The sequence below is a fragment of the Stegodyphus dumicola genome, chromosome 2 (assembly GCF_044657685.1).
Source record: "Stegodyphus dumicola isolate Sdum_Otavi_A_Nest chromosome 2, ASM4465768v1".
NCBI lineage: Eukaryota > Metazoa > Arthropoda > Arachnida > Araneae > Eresidae > Stegodyphus > Stegodyphus dumicola.
The window spans coordinates 165,178,940-165,202,351 of NC_140769.1; the positions used below are offsets into that span (position 1 = coordinate 165,178,940).

A 23,412-nucleotide genomic window follows, 5' to 3' on the forward strand; every position below is an offset into this window, starting at 1 on the left:
CAGTCTTTAATTTTCAAAATGATTTCATATTTCAAAGTTCACTTTAATCATTAAAAATATCAGATTTTTTAAAAATATATATGTGTGTAATTATAAACTTAATATTATTATGTAATTTATTTTTCTTTCTTTAAATTAAGAGTTGTAGAATCCATATTATTGTTATGTATTTATATTGATGATTTTAAGTTGTAATTATCTAACGATACTGCTTTTGTTGCTTAAATTTTTCATTAATTAAGTTTCATTAATTAGTTTCAAGGTGTATTTTTGATTTTCAGTATACTGTGTTTTGTATTTTAAGTATTTTCAACTTTTTTAGCAATATTGGTGACACTATATGGTACTGAAATAATTTATTGAAGTAAATATGCAGTCTTTTCATGACTGTAAAAAAGCATTCAACGGTGCAAAGTGTTTATTTCTGCAGAAAGAAAAATAAAACACTAAGTATTAGTTTGAATCATGGTTACATTTAAATTAGCTAAGAGAAATTGTGCATTTTTCTGAGGAAGAATTTTGCAGTATAAACAGTAACTTTCTGTCTGGTTTTATTTAGTGGCTGTGAACCATAATGAAATTTAGTAAGTAATTTAAATATGTTATTTTTTCCTCCAGTGGTGGGCACTAGCCGTTACACCTGTTGACCACAACTAAGGCCAGAAGCAGTGGTCACTTTATTATGGAAGCACCTTACGGGTGGGTCACCGTTGCTTTCTCTGAACTGTTCATCTATGGTCACTGTTGCCTTCTATGAAGAAACAGACAATTTATGTACATGCTTTCTCGGGTTCAAACCCGCACTCTTTGATACGGCAGTCAGCATCACTATACCATCTGGGCAATCAGATATTCTTTTGTTTGTAGTTAGCAGCTTAGGATTATCTCATTTTATTAAATATACTGTTGAGTTCTTTCTTAACTAATATTAACTAGTGTTTCATTTTTCCAAGTAGGAATATAAATGCATGTATTTTCATGCACAGTATGAATAGTTTCTTGTACTCGGTGATATTAAAATTTTCCATTTTTATAATACAGACGAGTTCTTTTTTTTTTTTTTTTTTTAATTATAAAACTGTTAATTTATTTTATTGTTCACAAAAACGAAAGTTTATAAATGAGGTGCATTAGTTTATTTTATTTAAATTTTAAAAGTTTTATTGTAATAAAATAATTGAGAATTGAAAAATTTTAAAATGTATCTAATTTAAAATTTTTCAAGCAGAAACGAAATAAGGATTGTTTAATTGGACATTGAGCTAAGGAGCTAAGAAAAATAGTTTTATCTTCTTTGCATCCTGTATTTTCATTGTTTTATCAAACAGCAGAATTAATCTGTTGAAGAAAATATATTTTTTTATTTGTTTATTTATTTTAGATAAAAGCCCAATATGCATATAGATGGATATGTATGCATATGTGTGTGTAGTTGCATTATTTTAAAGATGAAATTAAAAATTACTTTTAAAAATGTGTAGAATTTTTATCATGTTTCCAGAATAATATAAAAATGTCTCATGAGTAACATTATGTAAAATTATAATATGGATTGCATTTGAAATTAAGAATTCATGAGTAATCATGATGTTGTAAAACATTTATAGCTCTTTTTCACATTGGTTCTTGGCAGCATGACAGAATGTTTGCCTTACTGTTTTTGAATTAATCAACTATATTCAGTGTAAATATCAGCCAGCTTCCAATATTTTATGAAGGTCTTCTTCTCTAGGCAGAGTCCATAAGTTTTTTTTTTTTTTTTTTTTTTTTTGACTGTAATTGAATTTATCATCATTAAGAATAACTCATTACAAGATAACCTGTTTCGTAGTTAAACTAAGTGATATAGAAAGATTCAAGTAAATGCACATCAATGAGTCACTCTTTTATTTCTCGCTTTCGTTTTTTCATGCTGTCCAGTTTTCATACAATTGTTGAACTTTATATTGTAATTATTTTAAATTTTAATTTGAAAACACTTTTTTATTTGCCATCTTTAATGTGCTCTTCAAAGCATTAAAATGCATGCTTTTATGGCATTTAATTTTACTATGTGTTTATATTTAGCTAGCATTTGTTATTTACTTCATAATGTTTTCTTTGTGCACAACACATGCTTTTCTGTTTTCTTTTTAGGAGAACTAATTAGCTTTTATTACTCATTCGGCTAGAAAAAGACTTGTTTATTACACGCATTATAGAATTATAATCACAAAATGATCTCGAGTTCACTGTGTACTTCCTTATCTATGCTTTTTCTTTTCAGTTAATTTGACTTTGGTTTTCTTTAATTATATATATTTTAGATAGTTCATTTTATAAAAGTATTTTAAGAATTGCATTTTTTAATTCTAGTTCATGTGCATGGAATATCTTCTTTTATTTCTAAAATACTGACAGTAATTTCATTTGTTTATTTTTACTTTCATAGAATGAAACGAGCCAGCTCAATGTCAATGCTTAATTCAGATGAACAGGTAGTCTACAACTTCTACTTATTTTGAATTTGTTATGCATGCAAAATAATTTTCAGTCCCTTCCCTAAAAATTCTGCTTTATAAATTATTTTTATTGTTTTAAATGCTTTTGCAGTGTACCTATATCTATTCATATGTGCTTAGATGTGTAATTAATTTACATTTGTATACAGTAAACAGTTTCAAATTTAATAGATTATTTTAAAGATTGATAAAATATTTCAGTTAAAAAGAAATACTTTATAAAAAAAAAAAACTGAAAATTCTTAAGAATTGGTTAAATTATACATTTGTGAAATGTGGAGAATATGTTATATAATTTTTCAAATGTGTAGAGGCTCCCCCTCCTCCTTCAAATTTTAAAGTTTATTATAAGCATAGCCCATATTTGTAAATGTTTCATTAACTGATTAGGTCCATCGTTGTGCTTTTTGGACATGCTTTTCTTGATTTTTGATAGTGTGGCAAATTTAAAGCAGTTTTTTTTTTATGCCAGCAGCTGTAAGAATTTTATTTGCTCATGGCATAATGTATTTGAATAAAATGATCAAAATGCATTTTGATTCTGTTTATTTTTTAACTTATTGCATATAGTGTGATAACTGATTACAGTTTAGTCAAAATATTGTTTTAAATAACAATTTCTTAAAAACCAAGTTTTTTTGGGGGGGGTTAGCCCAAAGGGCATTAGCTCAGAGGGGCTTATGTATCTTTCTAGCATTGTGATAAAACAACAGTACCTAGAACCATCAAATTTTGAATATTGTACGTCTCCACCCGAATATGAGCATCTGGAAGCCAAAATTTGGAATTTGTTTCATTATCTATTTCATATTTTGTAACATTTTAACGAATTTTTTATTAAGAAACCACGATTTCAAAGCGAAGAATGGTAACAATGTATGGGAAAGACATTTTAATCTCAAGTGCGAGACTGTGTATCGGAAATTCTAAAGATATGCTCATTTTAAAATTATTTTGCGATATTGCTGCTTAATTGAATTTTATGGTGGAAGTGTGAAGAACATATTTAATAAATAAGGGTAACACAAGAACATTAAAAATATATATATATATATATATATAACAACCTGAACCTGAAGGGTTTTAGATTTTAAATTACGTCCAAAGGGGACTTTTTTTTAACATTTTATCCATTACCTTTATTTATTAAATATCATGTTCTTCGCATTTAACCCTTTGATGCGTGGTGGTTGCACCTTGAAACCACCAATTTTCAAATTTTTTTCCTCCTCCTCTTTCCGAAATTTGTTAGTGAAAATCAATTGGTTACTGATCTTTTACCTCTAAATAACACAAAATGAGTGCAGAATCATACATGTTTTAGGTCTTAGTACTTCAAATCGGATATCTTTTAAAATTCATTTTCAATGAGACAAAATAACTTCCTTTTATTAATGTAAACAACTTTGAATTTCAAAAGTTATTCATTGCACATCATGATTTCTATTATAAACAATAAAAAATAGCAGTAATTAAACTGCATATATAAAAAAAACGTATGGCATTTGCTTTGTGGTTTCAGGGTGCGACCACTGCATCACTAGAGCATTGTGTTACGATGCTCTAGAGGCTCGGTGGTCGCGCCTTGAAACCACTGCTCTTCACAATGTCGTTTGCTGCCTTCTCAAATAGGAATGTTACCCAGAAATATAGATAACCCAGTTTTTTACCCAGATATAGATAAGGGACTTTGAAACCACAGAGTTATTTTATTACTAAACAATACATGCACCTGGCCAGTAAAAAGATCTTTCTTTTCCAGAGACTTTTCTCTGACCTCAACATACCTTCCCAAGCTAGTATTGTGATTTTATAAATTATTTCCTGTGGTTTAAATTTAATGTAAATATACTTTGCTATAATTAAAAATAGAAATTGTGTAAAGTTTTATTTAAATTAAAATAAAAATATTTTCTGAATATTTCGGGACGAAATACGAATGAAATAAGTATTAATGGGAAACGAATGATCTATACCAAACCAGGAAAGACCAAGCCTTATTAACATAAAAAACCACAAATTTCATGTCTGAGATGAAAAGAAACTAAATAATGCTGGACATATTCCAGTGAAACTTAGATTCAGGCAGTGTACATTTTGTAGCACGAGGAAGAAACCTCATAGAAGATACATGTGCGAAATATGCAATGTGGATCTATGCATGTATCAAAAAGACAAAGCATGCTTTGATCAATGTCCCCCCCCCAAAAAAATCCTTGAAATAAAAAATAATAATAATAACCACACTTTTTTTTAATCCTTATTAACTAAGTTTTTTCATCCATTTAGCTAAACGTCCTTATTATGTAGATACTTATATTTTCACTGCTATAGAAAAATTACATAAATGTTTATTTTTTAATTTTTTCTGACGATTTACTTTGTAAAATAATGTAAAAAAATTATATATAAGCAATTCTTACATACATTTTTTCAAAATTCTTAAATTTCATATTTATTGGGAATGCGCATGGAGAAAAGTAATTTTTTTCCCTACTACCTCAGTAAGTTTCAAAATCCTAGATGCATGGTGGTTTTGCAGAGTGACCACCACCCACAGAACAATGAGCAAGAGTAGATTTTTTTAAATTCATATATTATTAGTCTCTAGGATCATAATATTTAACTTCTAGAGTTTTTAGTTTAAAAAAATTATAAAAATAATATTGCACGCTTCAAAGGGTTAAACCATAAAATTAAGTTCAAGAGCAATATCGCAAAATAGTTTTAAATTGAGCATATCTTTAGAATTTCCGATATTTAGTCTCACATGCTGGAGATAAAAATGTTTTTTCTGTACAGCATTGCCATTACTCGCTTTGAAATCCTTGAGTTTCTTAATCAAAAATTTGTTAAAGTTTTACAAAATATGAAATCGATAATAAAACAAATTCCAAATTTCAAATTTGGGTTTTCACATGCCCATATTCGCAGTAGGATTACGTCATTCAAAATTTGATTTCTCTATGTAGCGTTGATTTATGACAATGCGAGAAATATACATACATTTATGCAGATTTTCCTCTATTTAATTTCTTCAAATATAATGCAGGACTCTAATATTTGGTGGCAACAGTTTGAAAAGTGAAACGGATATTTATAGTGAACCAACGCAAAATTTCAAAACAAAAAGAGTAGTCCTTCAGGGACAAAGCTCTTTTGGACTAACAATGCCCCTTTGGGCATAATGTAAAATCTGAAAGCTTTCAGATTTTTTTTTTTTTTGCACATTTTATTTATTGATTTATTTATATTGCTGAAGTTCTGAACATGTAAATTTTAGAGGAAGCAAACTCTTAGCTGTAAAAATGAATTGTTCAGCCAATCAGCTCGATTATGTAGTACATATTTGTGATGAGCTGAGAATGAGAATCGTTTACTGAATAGTAGAATTTTAGAATTCAGCATTAGGAATGTTGCTGCTTGATGTATAGTTTAAAAATCCTGTATTTGCAAATATTGCATTAATATATATTAATTCTTCCAGTTTGATGGGTGTTTCCTTTTTTTATTGATTTAATGTGATCATTTCCTTATTTTCATTCATAAGGAAATTACCATTGATCCTATTATGCAAATGTTGATTAAACTTTAAAGTTTTTTTTTAACGTGGATTTTGGATTTTTTTATTTAGTAAAGCACAGCCATGCTGTTAAGTATTCTGTCTTTTATGATAATATTTTTATCAAAATTTTATTTAAAACAAGCCATATTCTGTGTATATCTGTTTTAATAATTTTGTTCACAGACTTTCTATTCCCTTTGTTACTTGTAATTTATTAATCTCTGCTAGTACAGTCAAAAGTCGTTAATTCAGACACCCATAATCCGGACCTCAAAGCTAAAAACTTTCTGCGCATGTGCCACGTTGGCACATGCGCACAGGCGTTTTACGCGTGCGCGTAAGACCTTGACTACTGCGCATATGCGTGTGCGCAAGTGCAGAATACGTTTTCGCCTGCGCGTTTAATGTATACCGGACGGTTTGTAAGCTAAAATTATCTAATTATCTATTTCAGTTAATGTTAATGATTGCGTTGTTCCTTAATCTTCGAATTGGATCCCGCTTATTATTTTTTGCAGACTGTAAGAGCAATTTTATAAAAGTAAACTTGAACTTTCGATAATGTCAAATAGAATTTCCGATGCTGGAACTTCCAAAGGATCTACAAAACGAAAGTATGTTTCGATGTCCAACAAACAAAAAGTGGAATTGCTGCAAAAAATGGATAAAGACATGAAGAAGGTGACAGAGAGGTTAGTGAAAACGAAAAAATTTCGATTGACAAGTTAGTCGGTATTCTTGGCAGAGCAATTAACGGGACTTGAACAGCGGGACTTTGTAACTGAACAAGAAATTATGTCTGTTTATAGAATTAAAGAGAAAGTATTATCACATAAAATGAAGCAACTTAAACAACTTACATTGAAAGAAATGTTTAATAAAGTAAACAAATAAATATTAAGCTTTTTTTTTTTTTTTTTTTTTTTTGTAAATTTTGATACCCTTTACATCATAATTGTTCTTTATTTCATAAATTACGGTTTCATATTTTTAATTTTAGAATTTCTGCATGCCATCTTACGAGATTTAAACTGATGATCTATAATCCGGAATTGCCGAAGTCCCGACGAGTCCGGATTAACAACTTTTGACTGTATCTAATGAACAAAGCTTGTAGAAAGAAAATGTAATCTGTAATGTGCGCTATCAGCTATCAAAATGAAGTAGAATCTGAATAAATTGAACGTGCCATAACAATTTTAGAATTCTACATATATATTCTTCTTTTAAATAAAATAATAATAAACATTTAAATTTGTGAATTTTGATTATATTTCCTTGTTCAAAACTAATTGTGTGTGATAAATATCTTCCAAGCACTTTCATAAGTTTTTGAAACACTATTTGAAATATTTTGTTCAACTAAATTGAGAGTAATTGATAAAACTAATTACTCTATGTATTCATTGTTGGGTTTTAAGCCATGTGGATAAATGCTAGGCTTGGTATTTCATCATCATTGCTTTGATTATTTATGCATTTTTGTTATTTGTACTTTCAAATTTTTCTCTAAAATTATATTTAAAAATTAATGTGCAATTGTTACTTCATGACCATAAAGTTAAGTGTTTAAGGGTTGCTAAATTTTCATGAAATGTATTATACAGTCAGAAGTCGTTAATTCGGACACCCATAATCCGGACCTCAAAGATACAAACTTTCTGCGCATGCGTCTCTTTGACGCATGTGTGTAAGACCTTTACGGCTGCGAATATGCATGTGCGTGTGCGCAAAATACGTTTACGAATGTGCGTTTAATGTATAACGGACAGTATAAGCTAAGCTAAAATTATCTAATTCAGTTAATGTTGCAGATTGGGTTGTTCCTTAATCTTCGAATTGGATTCGGCTTATTATTTTTTGCAGAGTGCTTGAGCAATTTTAGAAAAGTAAGCTTGAACTTTCGATTATGTCAAATAGAATTTCTGATATATATTTACTAATACGTAAAGGATCTACAAAGCGAAAGTATGTTTCGAAGTCCATTAAACAAAAAGTGGAATTGCTGCAAAAAATGGATAAATTCATATCCTTTGTTTATCTAAACTTTAACATTTGTTTATCTGAACTTTGTTTATCTTTAACGCGGCGGTGGGTGCACAATGAATTGGAAGTTGATCTGTCAGCACTATCCTTATCTTCAGGGCAGATATTTTTATTTTATTTGGCTTATAATTCCTTACTAAATGTAGTATTTCATCTCGATGTACTCCATCTTTGATATGATTTAAATCAAATTCCTCGTCATTATAATTCACTTCCGATAGCGAAGAAAGTGACAGAGGTTATTGAAAACGAAAAAATTTCGATTGACAAATTAGTTGGTATTGTCTACACAGCAATTATAGGACTTGAGCAGCGGAACTTTGTAACTGAACAAGAAATTATGTCTTTTTATAGAATTAAAGGGAATGTATTGTCACATAAAAAACGAAACAACTTACATTGAAAGAAATATTTAATAAAATAAACAAATAAATATTAAGCTTTTTTTTTTTTTTTTTTTTTTTTTGTAAATTTTTATACCCTTTAAATCATAATTGTTTATTTCATAAATTATGGTTTCATACTTTTAATTTTATAATTTCTGCATGCCATCTTACCAGATTTAAACTGATGATCTATAATCCGGAAAAATCGATAATCTGGAATCGCTGAAGTCCCGACGAGTCCGGATTAACGACTTTTGACTGTACAACTCCTTTTTATTTACAAAACTGAACTCAGCAATACGTTTCTCCATGTGATATGGGATCCTAATTACGTACAAGTTTTTATTGCAGTCTGTATTTCTTAATAATTTATAAAACATCAGGAATTTCTACTGACTGTAATATATTTGCTGTGTTATATAAGCAATTTGTCTAACGTTTCAGCCTTTTGATATGACAGGCATGAGAAAGTTGATATCTCAGCTCATCATATTGGTGAGAGCAAGCGTTAATGGGAAAAAATAGTCCTTGTTAGTATTTACTTTTTAAAGATGTATGAAATAAATAGTGAATGTCATTCAGATACACTTTTTGTCAAGTGGATTTTACTTTAACAGTATTACAAATAAAATCTGTCGTGAGAAATTGTATTTTGATCATATTCAGTGAGTTATTAATATTTTGATAATGAATGATATTTCAATATCTAGCTTTCAAAAATTTTATATTTCTATATTTAACATCTGGAAACAATTCCCTTGAGATTGAATTTAATCATTTGAATTTTTGTAGATAATAATTGTTTGAGCTCTACGTAATTAATTTTTTATTTATTCTTTCTATTTCATTATTTTACAAAGTAATAGTGCATTTATTTCAACTTTTCAACAATTGATGTTTTTATTCCTCAGGTCAAAAGCAATTTGATGACCATGCGATCCAAAACAGCAAGCACAGACCAACTAAGAAGTCGAGACACTCATTAATGAACATTTTTCCAGCATAGTTATTTTTTAGAATTTAGACTTTTTTGATCTCTGCACCCTAGGATATCGCTAGCAGTATTTAACTGAAAGTGTCAGACATTAACAGAACTGGAGTGTAAATATATACAAAGTTAATATTGCCTATTGGGGGTTTAAAAATATGCAGTATACTGTTAAGTCAATGTATATAGATAAAGTTCCTTGTTTTAACTTCATGTTTGCCAATAAAAAGTGCTGTTGCTTTGGATATCGCAGCTTCCTTGGAGTTAAGTATCTGATTTTTGCAATTTAAGGAAATGTGATATTATTTTTTATTATTGTTCTTCTTTGTGCATTTGGTGAAGTAGGGCTTTTTTCTTTTCTTGCATGTGTGATTTAAATTAATGTACATTGTTATACGATTATTGTGTGTTGTTTTACTATTGTAATTTGTAGGAGGTTTGGTCAATATTATATTTTTTATGTACAGAAATCACATTCATAATTATGTAATAGTTTTATTGAAAATCTGTATTTTGTCTGTTTTATTTAAGATTGGAAATTTAATCTCCTGTTTACCCTATAAAGCATGTTTGGTATTAAAGTTGTGTTAATTAATAAACAAAGCTGTGTATAATACATTAAACTCAGAAGAATTGTATGCTGTTCTTCTTTGTATTTAAAAAATTTCAACTTACATTTGTAATTGAAAGGATTGATCATAAATCAGGATTGTAAATTGTTTGTGTTTCCTTTCATATTTTCTCATCTCTTTGTGTGCATGGAAAAAGCATTGTTAAATATTTATTAGCTCATTAATTAATTATAATATAGGCGCACTTGAAGTTGCCTTTCATTTCTTCTAATGTAGCTTTTGGATCATGTGTATTTATAATTTTACAATGTGTAAGATCTCTCATTCAGTTTTTATAAGCTTTCAAAAAAAAAAAAAAAAAAAAATTTAAATTTTTTACTTTTATCACTGTTTCTATTATTTGTTAATGAACTTCTTGTTTTAAGAAATTTGTTTAACTGGGTACTGCTCAGTTAGCAAAAAAAAACATGTATTATGTTCTTTTATAAGGGAGTGATGTTGTAAAAAACATCCCTAATACTCAAGTATTGGGCCTTTCCCATAATGGAAATTTTCAGTTAATTATTCAAAAGAATAAATGAATGTTCTATATTATTTAATTATTTTTTCTTCCTTCTGAATAGTAATAATTTAGTTTTTTTTACTAGCCTAGGCAGAAAATATTTGTGTTCAGATGTGCTTGAACATTTAAATTATTAACATTATTACAAAGACATCTCTCAAAGCATTATGGATTGGTGTGAGTCAAACCATAACTGAGCAAATGAAAAATAAACATTTTGGCTTATTTGCATTCCATATTATGAAGTTTATGTAAATATGTAATTTTTCGAAAAATTCGATGGAGTAAATGGAATATAATACACTTAAAATAAATCAGGCTTATTAAAAAAAATATTGTGTCCTTTTAGTTGGATTGCTGAAAGTTTAGAAGTTATTTATATAACTCACTTATATTTTATGTTTTTTTAATGAAAAAGAAATGTAATAAGGAATTTTAAAGTTTAAAATTGTATAAGATGATGGTTTTATGTTATAAAATTAATGAAGATCATCAAATGAATGTTGAAGGTTGCATGTTTGTATATGCTGTGAAGTTTAAAATTTTCATCTCTTTTTATAGATGGAGCTTTTATAAGGCAGTTTTGTAAAGGCACTATTGTAATGATAATTTTTAGTAGCTAAAAATAATTATTTCCACACTGCTAGTGATATTTTGTAAATGATTTTGATAGCATTTGTGTGCATTTTCTGTAATTTTTAAACACAGAATCAAAGAATGAATTTTGTGAAAAGAAATGTCAGCATTATACTGTATTGCAATGCATGATAGTGACATTAGCATTGGAACAGGACTTCATGACAGATCTAATTGGCAATAGGTACTGAATGTGTAATAAATATATTTCCATATCTTATTTGCTTAAATTCTTGTATTAAAACTATATTTCAAAACATAATCAAAATTTTTCGATATCATAGCATGTTTATCAGCTAAAAATGCCAGTTTTGGAATGGTCAGTGAACAGATATATTTGCCTTCTTTAAGTTTGGTTTGTGAAGTGATTGTAAATTAGACATTATTGTTTTTTGAAATAGTGTGAATTGTTTAACCTAAAGTTACCATCTAATCAAATATGCACTTCCAGTATTCCCAGAAAAACAGTTAAATGCTTTAGAGAGCTATAATATTCAATCAAGTAAGTAAAAAGAAAAGATGTTACACTTAATTTTTGCAAAATGCAAATTTTCTTTAAGTAGGTATTACAATTTTGTGTGATTTCATCCATATTCTTGGAAGTACATTGAAAGATTAAAATATATATATATATACATAGTGTATTTAAAGAAATTGAGAGGTAATTAAAAATAGACAATTACAAATTCTAATAAATATTGTTAGTTGCTATTTTTAATTAGTCCTCTTGAGTAGCACAGTTATTTAAATGTTATGAAGTTTTTGTTTCATTATCTTATTTGTTATATTCCACTCTGCCTTATTATCTTATTCTTATGAATATGAAAATATCATAAAACAAGCTAATCATAGAAAGCAAAGTAATAAAAGCTGTGTAAGTATGACACTAGTAAATAGGTTGTAAGAGAAGTTGTTATTTGGAGAGTTTAGCCTAAACAATACTTTATATTGTTTTTTGTTTATGTTATAATGCAGTCAATATTCCATATACAGGATCTTCACCTTCAAGACATCTTTTATAATATGTCATACTTTGAAGAATAGAGGCAAATACAGTATAAAACTACAGTTTGTAATCATGAGGTATCTTAACTGTATAGTTTTAAAAACATCGGAAGAAAAAAAAAAAAATGCATAGGTAATATATAATCATAGTGTAAGCTGCTGAAAATTATTACTTTTTGCTAAATAATGCAGAAATGTCCCCTCCCGTTATGTTGTTAAATGAAATTAATATGTGAGCCTAATCTCCTGTGGTGTCTATGTACTTTTGTAATATAAAATCACAGCTTTTTACTTGTTTATTTATTGAAATCATGCTCACAGTTCAGGTCCTTTAGCTGGAGGTGCTTTTTTAATTCAGTTATTAATTTTTATACTACAGCCTGTAGATCAGGTTGATTTTGTTTCATTTTAGAGGTGTAATAAAAATAAATCGTGCTATTTATTAAAGCAATTTTATTTCTCCTTCATGTTTTAAAAGGATCTGAACTGAAAAGAAATATCAAAAGATGTTATTCATTCCAGATATTATGAAACAATGGCAATTTTTTTTTCCTTTACTGAGCTTAATTTCTTGGTCTAATAGATGTATTCCATAATGCTCATTAAATTTGCAATCTTAAGTGTTGCCTTCCACACTTGGAAAAATTATTTGCTTAAAAAAAAGAGAGAGGGAGCTTTATAAGAAAATGATAAATTTAAAAAGAAAAAAAAAAGTTCATAAGAAAACCATAAAACTAATCAGCTTTATTCATTAGATATCAGAAATTAGTTTGTAAAGTGCATATATTTATTGCTAAATTTCTTTTAAATTCTCTGTTATTTACAAGAAATTAAGTCCATTTCTGTTTCCAAAATCTAAGCTTTCTTTTACCAGGCTTATATGTACGATATGTATGAAAGATATGCCTGCACAACTTAAATGAAACATATTATACTTTTGTGTGTATTTCCTCTAATAAAAAAACTTACATTTTGTGTGTAAAATTTCTTGTAACACATTTTGATTTCAAGTATAGAGCATATTTATCTATCAGAATATAAATATAATTCATAGATATAAAATATTTAAAGAAAGTATATTCATATATTAAATACTGGACTACATTTAACTGAAATAAAATTACTGTGGCAAATTTTTAATAAAAGCTATGACAAATCAACTATATTTTGCCACATTTATAGTCATCTGAGCATTATGCTGCATTTCTTTTAAAACAGTACTGAAGTCCATGAAAAGCTTAGTTGCTTTTAACAACTTGTATCAGATTTCAGTTTTATTTTGCTAGAATTATTATCTAGTCTTTCTAATGTTTAACAAATGAAAAATTTGTGAAATGAATTATAGGTAGAGGAAAATGCTTTTGGGCAGTTAATTTATAAGAAGAAATAATAATAATCTGTTCCTGAAGATATATTAGATGATCCATATTTAGTCATTTCTAAACTGTTATTATCCATTCTTATTACTGCTACTGTACTAAATTGGAAAAAAAAAAAAAAATTTGAGAACAACATTTTTAAATTAAATTATAGTTTACATCAGACTAAAAATTTGTAAGAAATTAATTGAAATTAACAATTTACTTCAGTATATAGATATGCAATAACAACAAATTTCTTATACACAGATTGTGCTTTCAAATTCATTTTAAGTTATATAATTGTAAACTTATGTCTAGGATCAATGTTTAAGTAAGTAAAATGTTTAGCCAACTGTTATGAGTAATTTGTATTTTTTTTTTGGGGGGGGAGGGGATCATCTTTTTCTTAAAAACTTTTTTTAACAGATTTACCAATTAATTGCTTTTTCATGGCAGCAATGTTATGAGGAAAGTACACTATTTTGAAATTCAGTAGGTCATGATTTCTTCACTAGTTTGCATCTTAACATTGGCCATTTGTAAATTAGCATTCTGTTCACATCATTAATACACATACTAAAACATGTAAAAGTAATTCAGAATATTTTATATTGCTGAATTCTGTGAAAATATTTTACACTGTACAATAAATAGTACAGAAATAGAAATCTTGATGATGATCCAGTCAAATGAGTGTTAGCAATTTGGGTACAACTTTGTTGTAGCGGCCCCTAACCATATTTAACAATTTTAGATTTCTGCCAAAATCTCAGCTATAATTTCACCAAGCTTGTGAAGCATGACTTTAAAAATGAACAATAATACTCATGTGTCATTTCTTAAGAATATTACTCCAAATATCCACTGTTCTGAAAGTACTCTGCCTTTGTTTTATTAAGTCGGATGAACAAACTATTTTATTGGGACCACCTATTCAGTCATTCAAACTTTGCATCATATGTAGGGAATCGCTGAACCAATTTCCAACATGGAGGCCCTTCTTTTTGTAATTTTTAACATTGCATCTCCAAATGGTTTCCTCATTAAAATTAAGTTTTTATTAAGGCTATTTTTGCATACTTGTTTGTCAGTCAAAATGCATCTTTCTTGATAAAATTATATGGCATCAACCTCATAATGTGGTAAATTAAAGATAATGAACTTCATATTCACACAGAAAAGAATGGAATGAATATATTTTTAAATAAACGATACAAATTCTAAAATGTCATAAAAAATTAATAATAGGTGCTATTATACGATTATGTGAACATGCAGCCAGTGCTAATATACTATCGCGTTTGCTTATCCTGATAATACTTGTGTCTAGTGTGGTAAAACTAAATAATTTCATCATCACATTAAGGCAGCTGCATTTGTGACAGTACTACTAGCCTTATACCTTTCTTTTATTTTCTGTTCTATTTTTGGCTTAATTTGTTCATTGTTCTATGCAAAACTAATGTGGGATTAACAATCCAGGTTGGTGTACTTTTGAAGACTCGTAATGCTTAAAAGAAAGTGAACTGTTCAGCAAATTGCAATATATCTTCAAATATAACCATCGAGACCTGAGTGGTTTTGTTTATCAGGTTAGTTGCATGTGAGAGCAACTAGTTAGTTTTAAAACAAACTTTCAAGGGAAAAAGAAAAAAATCTTGAGTTTATTAACTAACTTTCATAAGATGTTGAAATGTTTTTATGGGCCAATATATATACTTGTATATATATATATATATATTATCAGAATTGATTCTTAAAATAAGTACACTGTAAAATACTTATGCTACTAAGTGTAATTTTATTTCATTAATATAGCATTTTTTTTTTTTTTTTTTTGAAAGTTATTTAACCTAAAATCACTCAAACTTACTGGTAAACTAGTATAAACAGAAATATAGTAATAGAGTTTATTATTTTGCAAATAAAAAAACATTTTAAACTCAAAACTAAATTAAAATTTTTCCATTTCTTTGTTCTGCCTGTTTATGAAGAATATCACACTTTGAGACTTTTAAAAGCTATTGTTTGAAGCTTTTATTGCATTGCACAAAATGTTAAATACGCTCTAAAACAAGCATACACATTCCTAATATCGTCATAAGAGATTAATTAAAATTAAGAGTTAAATTAAGTCAAATAAAATCATTCCAAAAGAATTTGAAAACCACTATACAAAGCCTCAACGAAGAATTCCCACACAACAACTATAATAGCTGCGCTTTCTATTTAGGATATGTGAAGGATCACTGTATCATGGGATATAAAGAAAACAAATGTTTTCTGATTCTTTTAAGTACTGAAATACCCCCCCCCCCAATGGCAGATTTTGAACAGTTACAATGTAACCTAGTCCATTAATCTATACAAGGCCAGATGTGGTGTGTTTATTGTAGAGGCAACTAATAGATGGGCCACCATCGCCTCCTATGAAGGGATGGACAGTTACAACCATGCCTTCTCCAGGATTCGAACCCAGACACTTCGGTAACACAGTCAGGCTTCCCTAACCACTATACTGTTTGAGCGGCAGTACTGAAATATTGTTATAGCAAAAATATTTACCAAATTTCATTTGTCAATTAAAGATTGAATGCTAAGGATATTGTCCAGCTGTGCTATATTTAGTTCCATTCATGTAACCGTGACTCGTAATTATGATAATTTTTCACGTTTAAATTTTAACATTCGGTTTGGGGTCATTTTGTAAAACAGCCCAATTTTATGGGCATTGAAAACATGAATTTCATTTGTTATAACAAAAGATATTCAGTAGCACACTTTTTTTTTTTTTTTCACATCTCATCATCAGAAATTTAAATTCTTGATTCTGGGACAACTTTATCCCATTTCTTAAACCTATTCAATCAACTATTTGAGCACAAAATTCTCCTAACTCTCTGGCAAATTCATCCCATGTATAAAGCAAACAGAAAATAGTTTCCTTCAGAAAATCCCTCGTGAAGATTTCCATTCCCTTAAGCAAATAACCTATGGTGCTTTGCCATGAATGACGAAATAAAAAAGTAAACTTTGACAAATTCATCGGCTTTTGTTGGCTTGGCCCAAATGCTGGTAGATTACTTCTTATGTGAATAGTGACACATTTCAGCAGTTCTTTAATATCTTTATGCTTGGCCTTTTGTTTTTCCAAAAGGCAATCCAGCTAATGACGTCGCGGAGCAGAAGCTGCTCAGAGAATACATGGCTGTTCTGGCAACAGAAGATAGTATCTCTTTCAACTTTCAAAAGAAATTCATATTTTGCATAATCGTCCATGGAAGAACATCTTGGGCCCTTGATCTTTTGGATTACCGAGTCCTAAAGACTGCATACAAAGCACGCCTTTCTTTCTTTTATCAGTATTTCAGTCATTCCTCAGATCAACCTTTGTAGAAAAATCTTTCAAAACAGGCTGATATTCTTTATTAAAAAGAACAAGGATCCACAAGATCCTCATACTTTAAGATCAATGTACTTACTTTCTGCACTGGGAAAAATCTATCAATGGGTTTAACTTTCACCTTTACTGGAATTATAATATTAGCTCGAGACAATACATGCCTTAGAAGATAACAATTTCAAGAAAATGAAAATGCAAATCTCCATGTGGCGTTCATCTCCGTGTACGTCTTTGACAGCCTTTAGTGGCCAGCTATAAAGAGGGCACTCTAACCAGGTCAGTGCGAGCAAATCTGTTCGAAATTTTCATAGTTATCTGACAAACAGAATTTTTTTGGGTACTTTTCCGTTTCGCCGGCGCAAATGTCTCCAAGCAGATTGGCGACAACACAGAGCATACACATATAACATGTTAACAAATGTTAGTTCTAAGAATCTTTTATTTTGAGGGCATAAACATTTCAATATCGTTTAAATTTTATAAAAAGCCAATAAATTTGTAAAAAGTCATTAATTTAAGAATTTAATATGCTTTCATGGTACAACATCCTGATTCACGTGACCCCAAGTGATCTCATCTCACGTAAACTATGCTACAAAATTCAAATTCTCTCAGTGATTATCTACATTTATTTATGTTAAATCTTAGTTTGGAATACAAGTTTAAATGCAAGAATTTTTTCAATTCGTACGAATAGCTTACTCAGAAATTATATAAAACCGCAGAGCTTTACTTCGCTAGTGCATTCTTATTAGATTTGATGAATTTAACCCTCGACTTTGTTTTTTCTATATTTTTGCCTTCAGGTGAGTGGTGTGATTGCACCCTAATCGACTTAATTAACTCGAATGGCCTTAGGCCATAAAATTGAACTCTCGAATAAAAATTCTATGTAATTGTATGCTAGTAGTGAAAGAAAAATCAATTTTGTAAGAAATGGCTGCGACTTGTTTTGAAATGAGGCGTAAAAGGTTATCAGCGAGGATATTCCGTTTGGCATCAGTTGTACCATTATTGGCGACTTTATCGCCTGCGCCGGCAAAACGGAAAATACCTTTTTTTTAATAGTGCACTGTAATGGTATAATCTCCAAAACGCTGGAAAAAGTATTTGCAGGGATTCCGTGCTGGCCCTCTCCTAAGGAATTTAACATTAACTCCATCCTCAAAGCAAACTGACCAGATAATATCAGTATATTTGCATATGCTGAAGACACTTGCATTTTTATCAGATTACTTACCAGAAAAGAGCTTGAAAGTTATGGAATAACAGCATGCACAAAATTTAAAACTTATTAATAATAAAACCAACAAATATCAATAGAAAAGTCAACAACAATAATAGTACCAAGAGCAGGTACTAATCTATCAAAACACCCATATTAAACATATTAAAATCTTGAAATAACTAAAATATATCCGTTTTGCATGGGAATCATGACTTAACTGAATTCCCAACATTCAAGCTTTTCGACTTGCAATATGTCAGTTCCAAGGAGCCAACTGGGACCAAAATTTAAGTATTAAAAAAAATCTGATGTGTGCACCACGACTTCCTTGTACGGAATATTAAATTATACGCATTTTTTCTTGCATTTCATTTAACTTATTAGATTGAATTAAACCTACTTCGCCGACAGCGCATAAACCACAATAGAATAAATGCATTCTTTAAAATTCACTTTGTTTACCATAGCGACACTCTGGCGCTAGGTTTACTTAACAGTATTATATTTCGTTCATATTATAACTCAGAATGCACAAAATTTATATCATTTAAAGAATTATCTAATCGTTGCCACATGTTTTATTCAAATACTATAACAAAGCTAGAACGATGTATAAAAGAAATTAAGTAAACAAAACGAAAAAGAAACAGTTTTTCACAGACGATTGAGTATTTCTCATTCAATTAATTCAGTTTTCACTTCGCGACAAGGCAAAAATACATAAAAACTCAAAATATCTGTATTAAAAATTACGAAGTAAATCTTAAATACTTATTTCCTCGAAAAAATTCCAGAAAGGATTAAGCATGATTTAATTCGCAATAATAAATGAAGGCGTTATTTTTGTGTTGCGAAGCTTAGTCCCTCTAGATTCGCAACAAATCTACAATTCTGCTGTTTCAAATGTAAACAAATATGTCCGCCATGTTATTTAAAACTTAACCGCACTCAAACAGCTTTTAAATTGTTGATAATTGTACAAATATTGCTTCCAGAATTACGAAAGGCATAAAAACTTTAACCGGAAGATAAAAACAACATAATTCAATCATTTTTAAAGCAAAAAGTGTACAATTTACAAACATAAGAGTAAAGAAACTGAGATCACTGAGCCGGGTAACAGAGTGGATATATTTATATACGTTTGGCGCGGCCGATTGAAACCAAAATACGAGGTGCACATCTACATGTTATAGTAGTCTTATATACAAAATTTCAACGTTCTGAGGCTACTCGTTTTTGAATTATGCGAGATACGTACGTACGCACGCACGTACATACGTTCGTACAGACGCCACGAAAAATTCTCTTCAGAATTCATTTTAAAGCAGTTTTTTTAGTTTTTTTTTTTTTTTTTTTTTGGAGGAAAAGAGTCTTATTCTGTCCTTACGTATAGATATCACGCAAAAACATCGTTAAATTGCATTCGAAAGCGGTCAAAGTGGATATTTTCGTTGAAATATGCTGCCTGAAGCTTTTCGCGATTACAATACTTCCTTTTTACTTCGTACAAGGAAGTAAAAATTATACATACCACAGTAGCTGAAAAGAAAGCACTTTATGCAGCAGCAGTATGGGCACAACCAATGGGAAGAAGGAAATCGAATACCTGCTCCAATGGTCCTTTCGCCCTGAACCTGGATAAAGCATATGGAATAACTGCTACCAACGCAGCAATAGTTCTAGCAGGACTAATTCCGCTTCACATACGAACTGAACAGGAAGCTGTAAATTTAAGAATTGTTCAACTAGGACAAGACACTACCTTCTACAGTATCACATACAGTGCAATATGAACGAAACGACCTATAAAGGTCTTACAGACACATCCTGGACTGAAAGGATCAGGCATGCACATCCTAATCAACAATATGCAAAGTCATCTTGTTATGCAAGAGGCACCTGTTACTATAGCCAGAGATGGCTGCAAAAATTACCGAAGGAGTCAGCAGCGCTTTTGTACGATTAGAGGGTGAACAAGAACTTTATATTTTGGAAAAGGCATTTTAAAGGAACAGAACAGTGTGTTTCAAGCTGAAGTATTAACTATTACAACAGTCATCCAGTACGTAATTAAAATAACACCAGGAAACGCATTTGGTGGTCGTGTGTGCTTAATGCATGATATAATTAAAGAAAATAAGAGTAGACAATCTCCTATAACAAAAAATATATTAAATACTAAATTACAATTTAAATTACATTGCAGAGATGAACACAGAGCTCGGAACACAGTTCATGCTACCTTCGCGTACAGTTGTGTGACGAAAAGTCTGAGTGAGTAAAGATGTCGCTTTTCTGCTCCGATTAAGAACTGGATTTTACACGTGGCGCCATCTCATGAATAGAAGTTGAAGTATCTGTCGGAACGCCACAGTACTCCCTCCCAAGTACCATCGGTACGTTATAAGTACTTTGGGTTAAATTTAACCTTTCTTCCAGATCTGGTAGTTTTAGGTTGCTCTTTAACGGGATGTAAGCTTTCTTCCGGGAGTGATGTTGATGAGGAAGTTGTTGGATCTTGCATTAGAAATGCTGGTTTGAGACGATCGATTCCAATCACTGATTGTTTGCCATTGCAGATGATGGTGAAATGTTTCGGTGTTCGTTTGACAACTTTGAATGGACCATCATATGAAGGTGTTAAAGTTGGCTTAATTGCATCGTTGCGCACGAATACGTGCGAAGATGTCTCAAGCGCAGGGTGTACAAAATAGCTTGGCTGGTTATGCGAAGATGCTGGGGTTGGCGAGATATTGCTCATGGCCTCACGTAAACGTTGAAGGAATGTTGGAGGGTCGATTACTGGAGTAGATTCCGGGTGAAAGAATTCACCTGGCAGACGGAGGGTTGCACCATATAACATTTCAGCACAAGTGCTACCAATGTCTTCTTTGAATGCTGCGCGAAGACCAAGCAAGACTAGGGGTAAGGCTTCTGTCCAGTGTGTGCTACTGTGGCACTTCAGACCTTGTTTGAGAGATCGGTGAAGGCGTTCCACCATGCCATTTCCAGATGGATGGTATGGTGTTGTGCGAATATGGCGAATGCCAAGAAGAGAGGTGAGGGATGTGAACAAGTGACATTGAAATTGTCGGCCTTGGTCAGTAGTGATGGTGGTAGGCATGCCAAATCTTGAAAGCCACTGGGAGATGAATGCTCGAGCTACAGTTTCAGCGGATATATTTTCAATAGGAATGGCTTCAGGCCATCTTGTGTACCGATCAATACAAGTGAGGAGGTAAGTGTAACCATTTGAAGGAGGCAATGGGCCAACCAAGTCTAAGTGTACATGATCAAAGCGTCTTGCTGGAAGGTTAAATTGTTGAATGGGACTGTGAGTGTGACGGGATACTTTACACCGTTGACATCTAATACATGAACGAGTCCATTCTGTGATGTCTTGATTCATCGCTGGCCAGACAAATCTGTCTGCGATCAGCTTTTTGGTGGCACGGATTCCAGGATGTGCCAAATTGTGCAAGGCATTAAACACTTCACGTCTAAAATTGACAGGAATATAGGGACGTATTCTATTGTTCTCTATGTCACAGTAAATTTTAAGCGTTGGATCAATGTGCAGCGGTTGTAACTGAAGGGAGGTTTGTGGATTTGAGATTAGGTTCTTGAGTTCCTCATCATGCAATTGAGCTTTTGCAATTTCAGAGAAATCTGGGGCAGTGAGGTTGATATTGTTTACCCGAGACAAGGCATCAGCGACACAATTATCAGTACCAGAGACATATCTGATATCTGTACTAAACTGGGCGATGAAATCCAGATGTCGAAGCTGACGAGGAGAACATGAGTCAGAGTTTTTTCTAAAAGCGAAGGTTAATGGCCGATGATCGGTGAAAATGATGAAGTCGTGTCCTTCCAAGTTGTGGCGGAAGTATTTAACAGCACAGTACACAGCAAGTAGCTCCCTGTCATATGTGCTGTATTTCCTTTCTGCAGTAGTAAGTTTTCTGGAGAAGAATGCCATTGGGGAAAGTCCTTTAGTGGTATGGGCTTGAAGCACTGCTCCTATGGCCGTGTCAGATGCATCTACCATTATAGAGAGCTGATCACTAGGTGAGTGATAAGAAAGTGTGGCTGCATTTGCCAGATCGTGTTTGCATTGCACAAATGCTGCAGATGCAGATTCAGTCCAAGGGACAGCTCGTTGATCGTTTTTTTTTTTGCTATTCTTCAGAAACTCATGTAGGCAGGCTTGTGTTTTTGCGGCATTTGGCAGAAAGCGTCGGTAGAAATTTAACATTGCTAGAAAACGCTTCAGTTCAGAGATGGTTTTGGGCTGGGGTAGGTCGTTAATTGCTTTGACTCTTTCCGGTAAAGGTTTAACTCCGTTCTGGGTGATAAGACATCCAAGAAAGGAAACTGAGGGTTGACCAAGTACACATTTGGATGGATTTAGTTTTAATCCATGATCTTTAAGGCGAGTGAAAATCTGACGCAGATGTTTAAAATGTTCTTCCGCATCTGTAGATGCAACCAGGATATCATCAAAATATGGAATGCAGAAATCGAGGCCAGACAGTACTTGGTGTATGAAACGCTGAAATGTTTGGCCAGCATTGCGAAGGCCAAATGGCATATATAAGTACTCAAAGAGACCAAATGGTGTAGTCACTGCGGTCTTGGGCACATCTTCAGCATGCACTGGGATCTGATGATATGCTCTGGCAAGATCGAGGGTAGAAAATATGTTTGTTCCATGAAAAAGATGGGTACAGTCTTGGATATGTGGGACTGGATATCTGTCAGGGACTGTGACGGCATTAAGTCGACGATAATCTCCACAAGGCCGCCAGTCACCATTAGACTTTTTAACCATGTGAAGTGGACTGGCCCATGGACTTTTAGATGGGCGAATGGTTCCCTGTGCTAGCATGAATTCAAATTCTTTGCAAGCAGCTTTTAGCATCTCTGGAGAAAGACGACGAGGCTTGGAAAATACAGGTGGGCCCTGTGTTTCAATGTGATGATACACTTCTGGCTGATGAGTATGCTGCCCTGATTTGGATGGGTTTAAAATGTCAGGGAATTCTGATAATAACCGATGAAACCGTGTGCTGCCCGATAAAACACTTATGTTGGTAGGTTAATTCGATATGTGAGAAGCTTGGCCCTGTGATGTCAGCTGAGTTGTAGCATCA

General features: G+C 31.3%; 1 protein-coding gene across 8 annotated transcripts in view; it reads left to right on the forward strand.

Annotated features, from left to right (window-relative positions):
* Klc (kinesin light chain) overlaps positions 1-13,245 on the forward strand; it is a 156,002-nt gene extending 142,757 nt beyond the window's left edge. For 7 of the 8 annotated variants that reach the window (XM_085811418.1, XM_035357811.2, XM_085811415.1 and 4 more), the window contains 2 exons: positions 2,432-2,477; positions 9,410-13,245. In XM_085811418.1, coding sequence (XP_085667544.1) covers positions 2,432-2,477; positions 9,410-9,484 — 121 coding nt within the window. In that variant the 3' untranslated portion in view covers positions 9,485-13,245. The remainder of the gene's footprint in view (positions 1-2,431; positions 2,478-9,409) is intronic. The other variant, XR_015039646.1, reaches the window with a different exon arrangement.
* Positions 13,246-23,412: the final 10,167 nt, after the last annotated feature.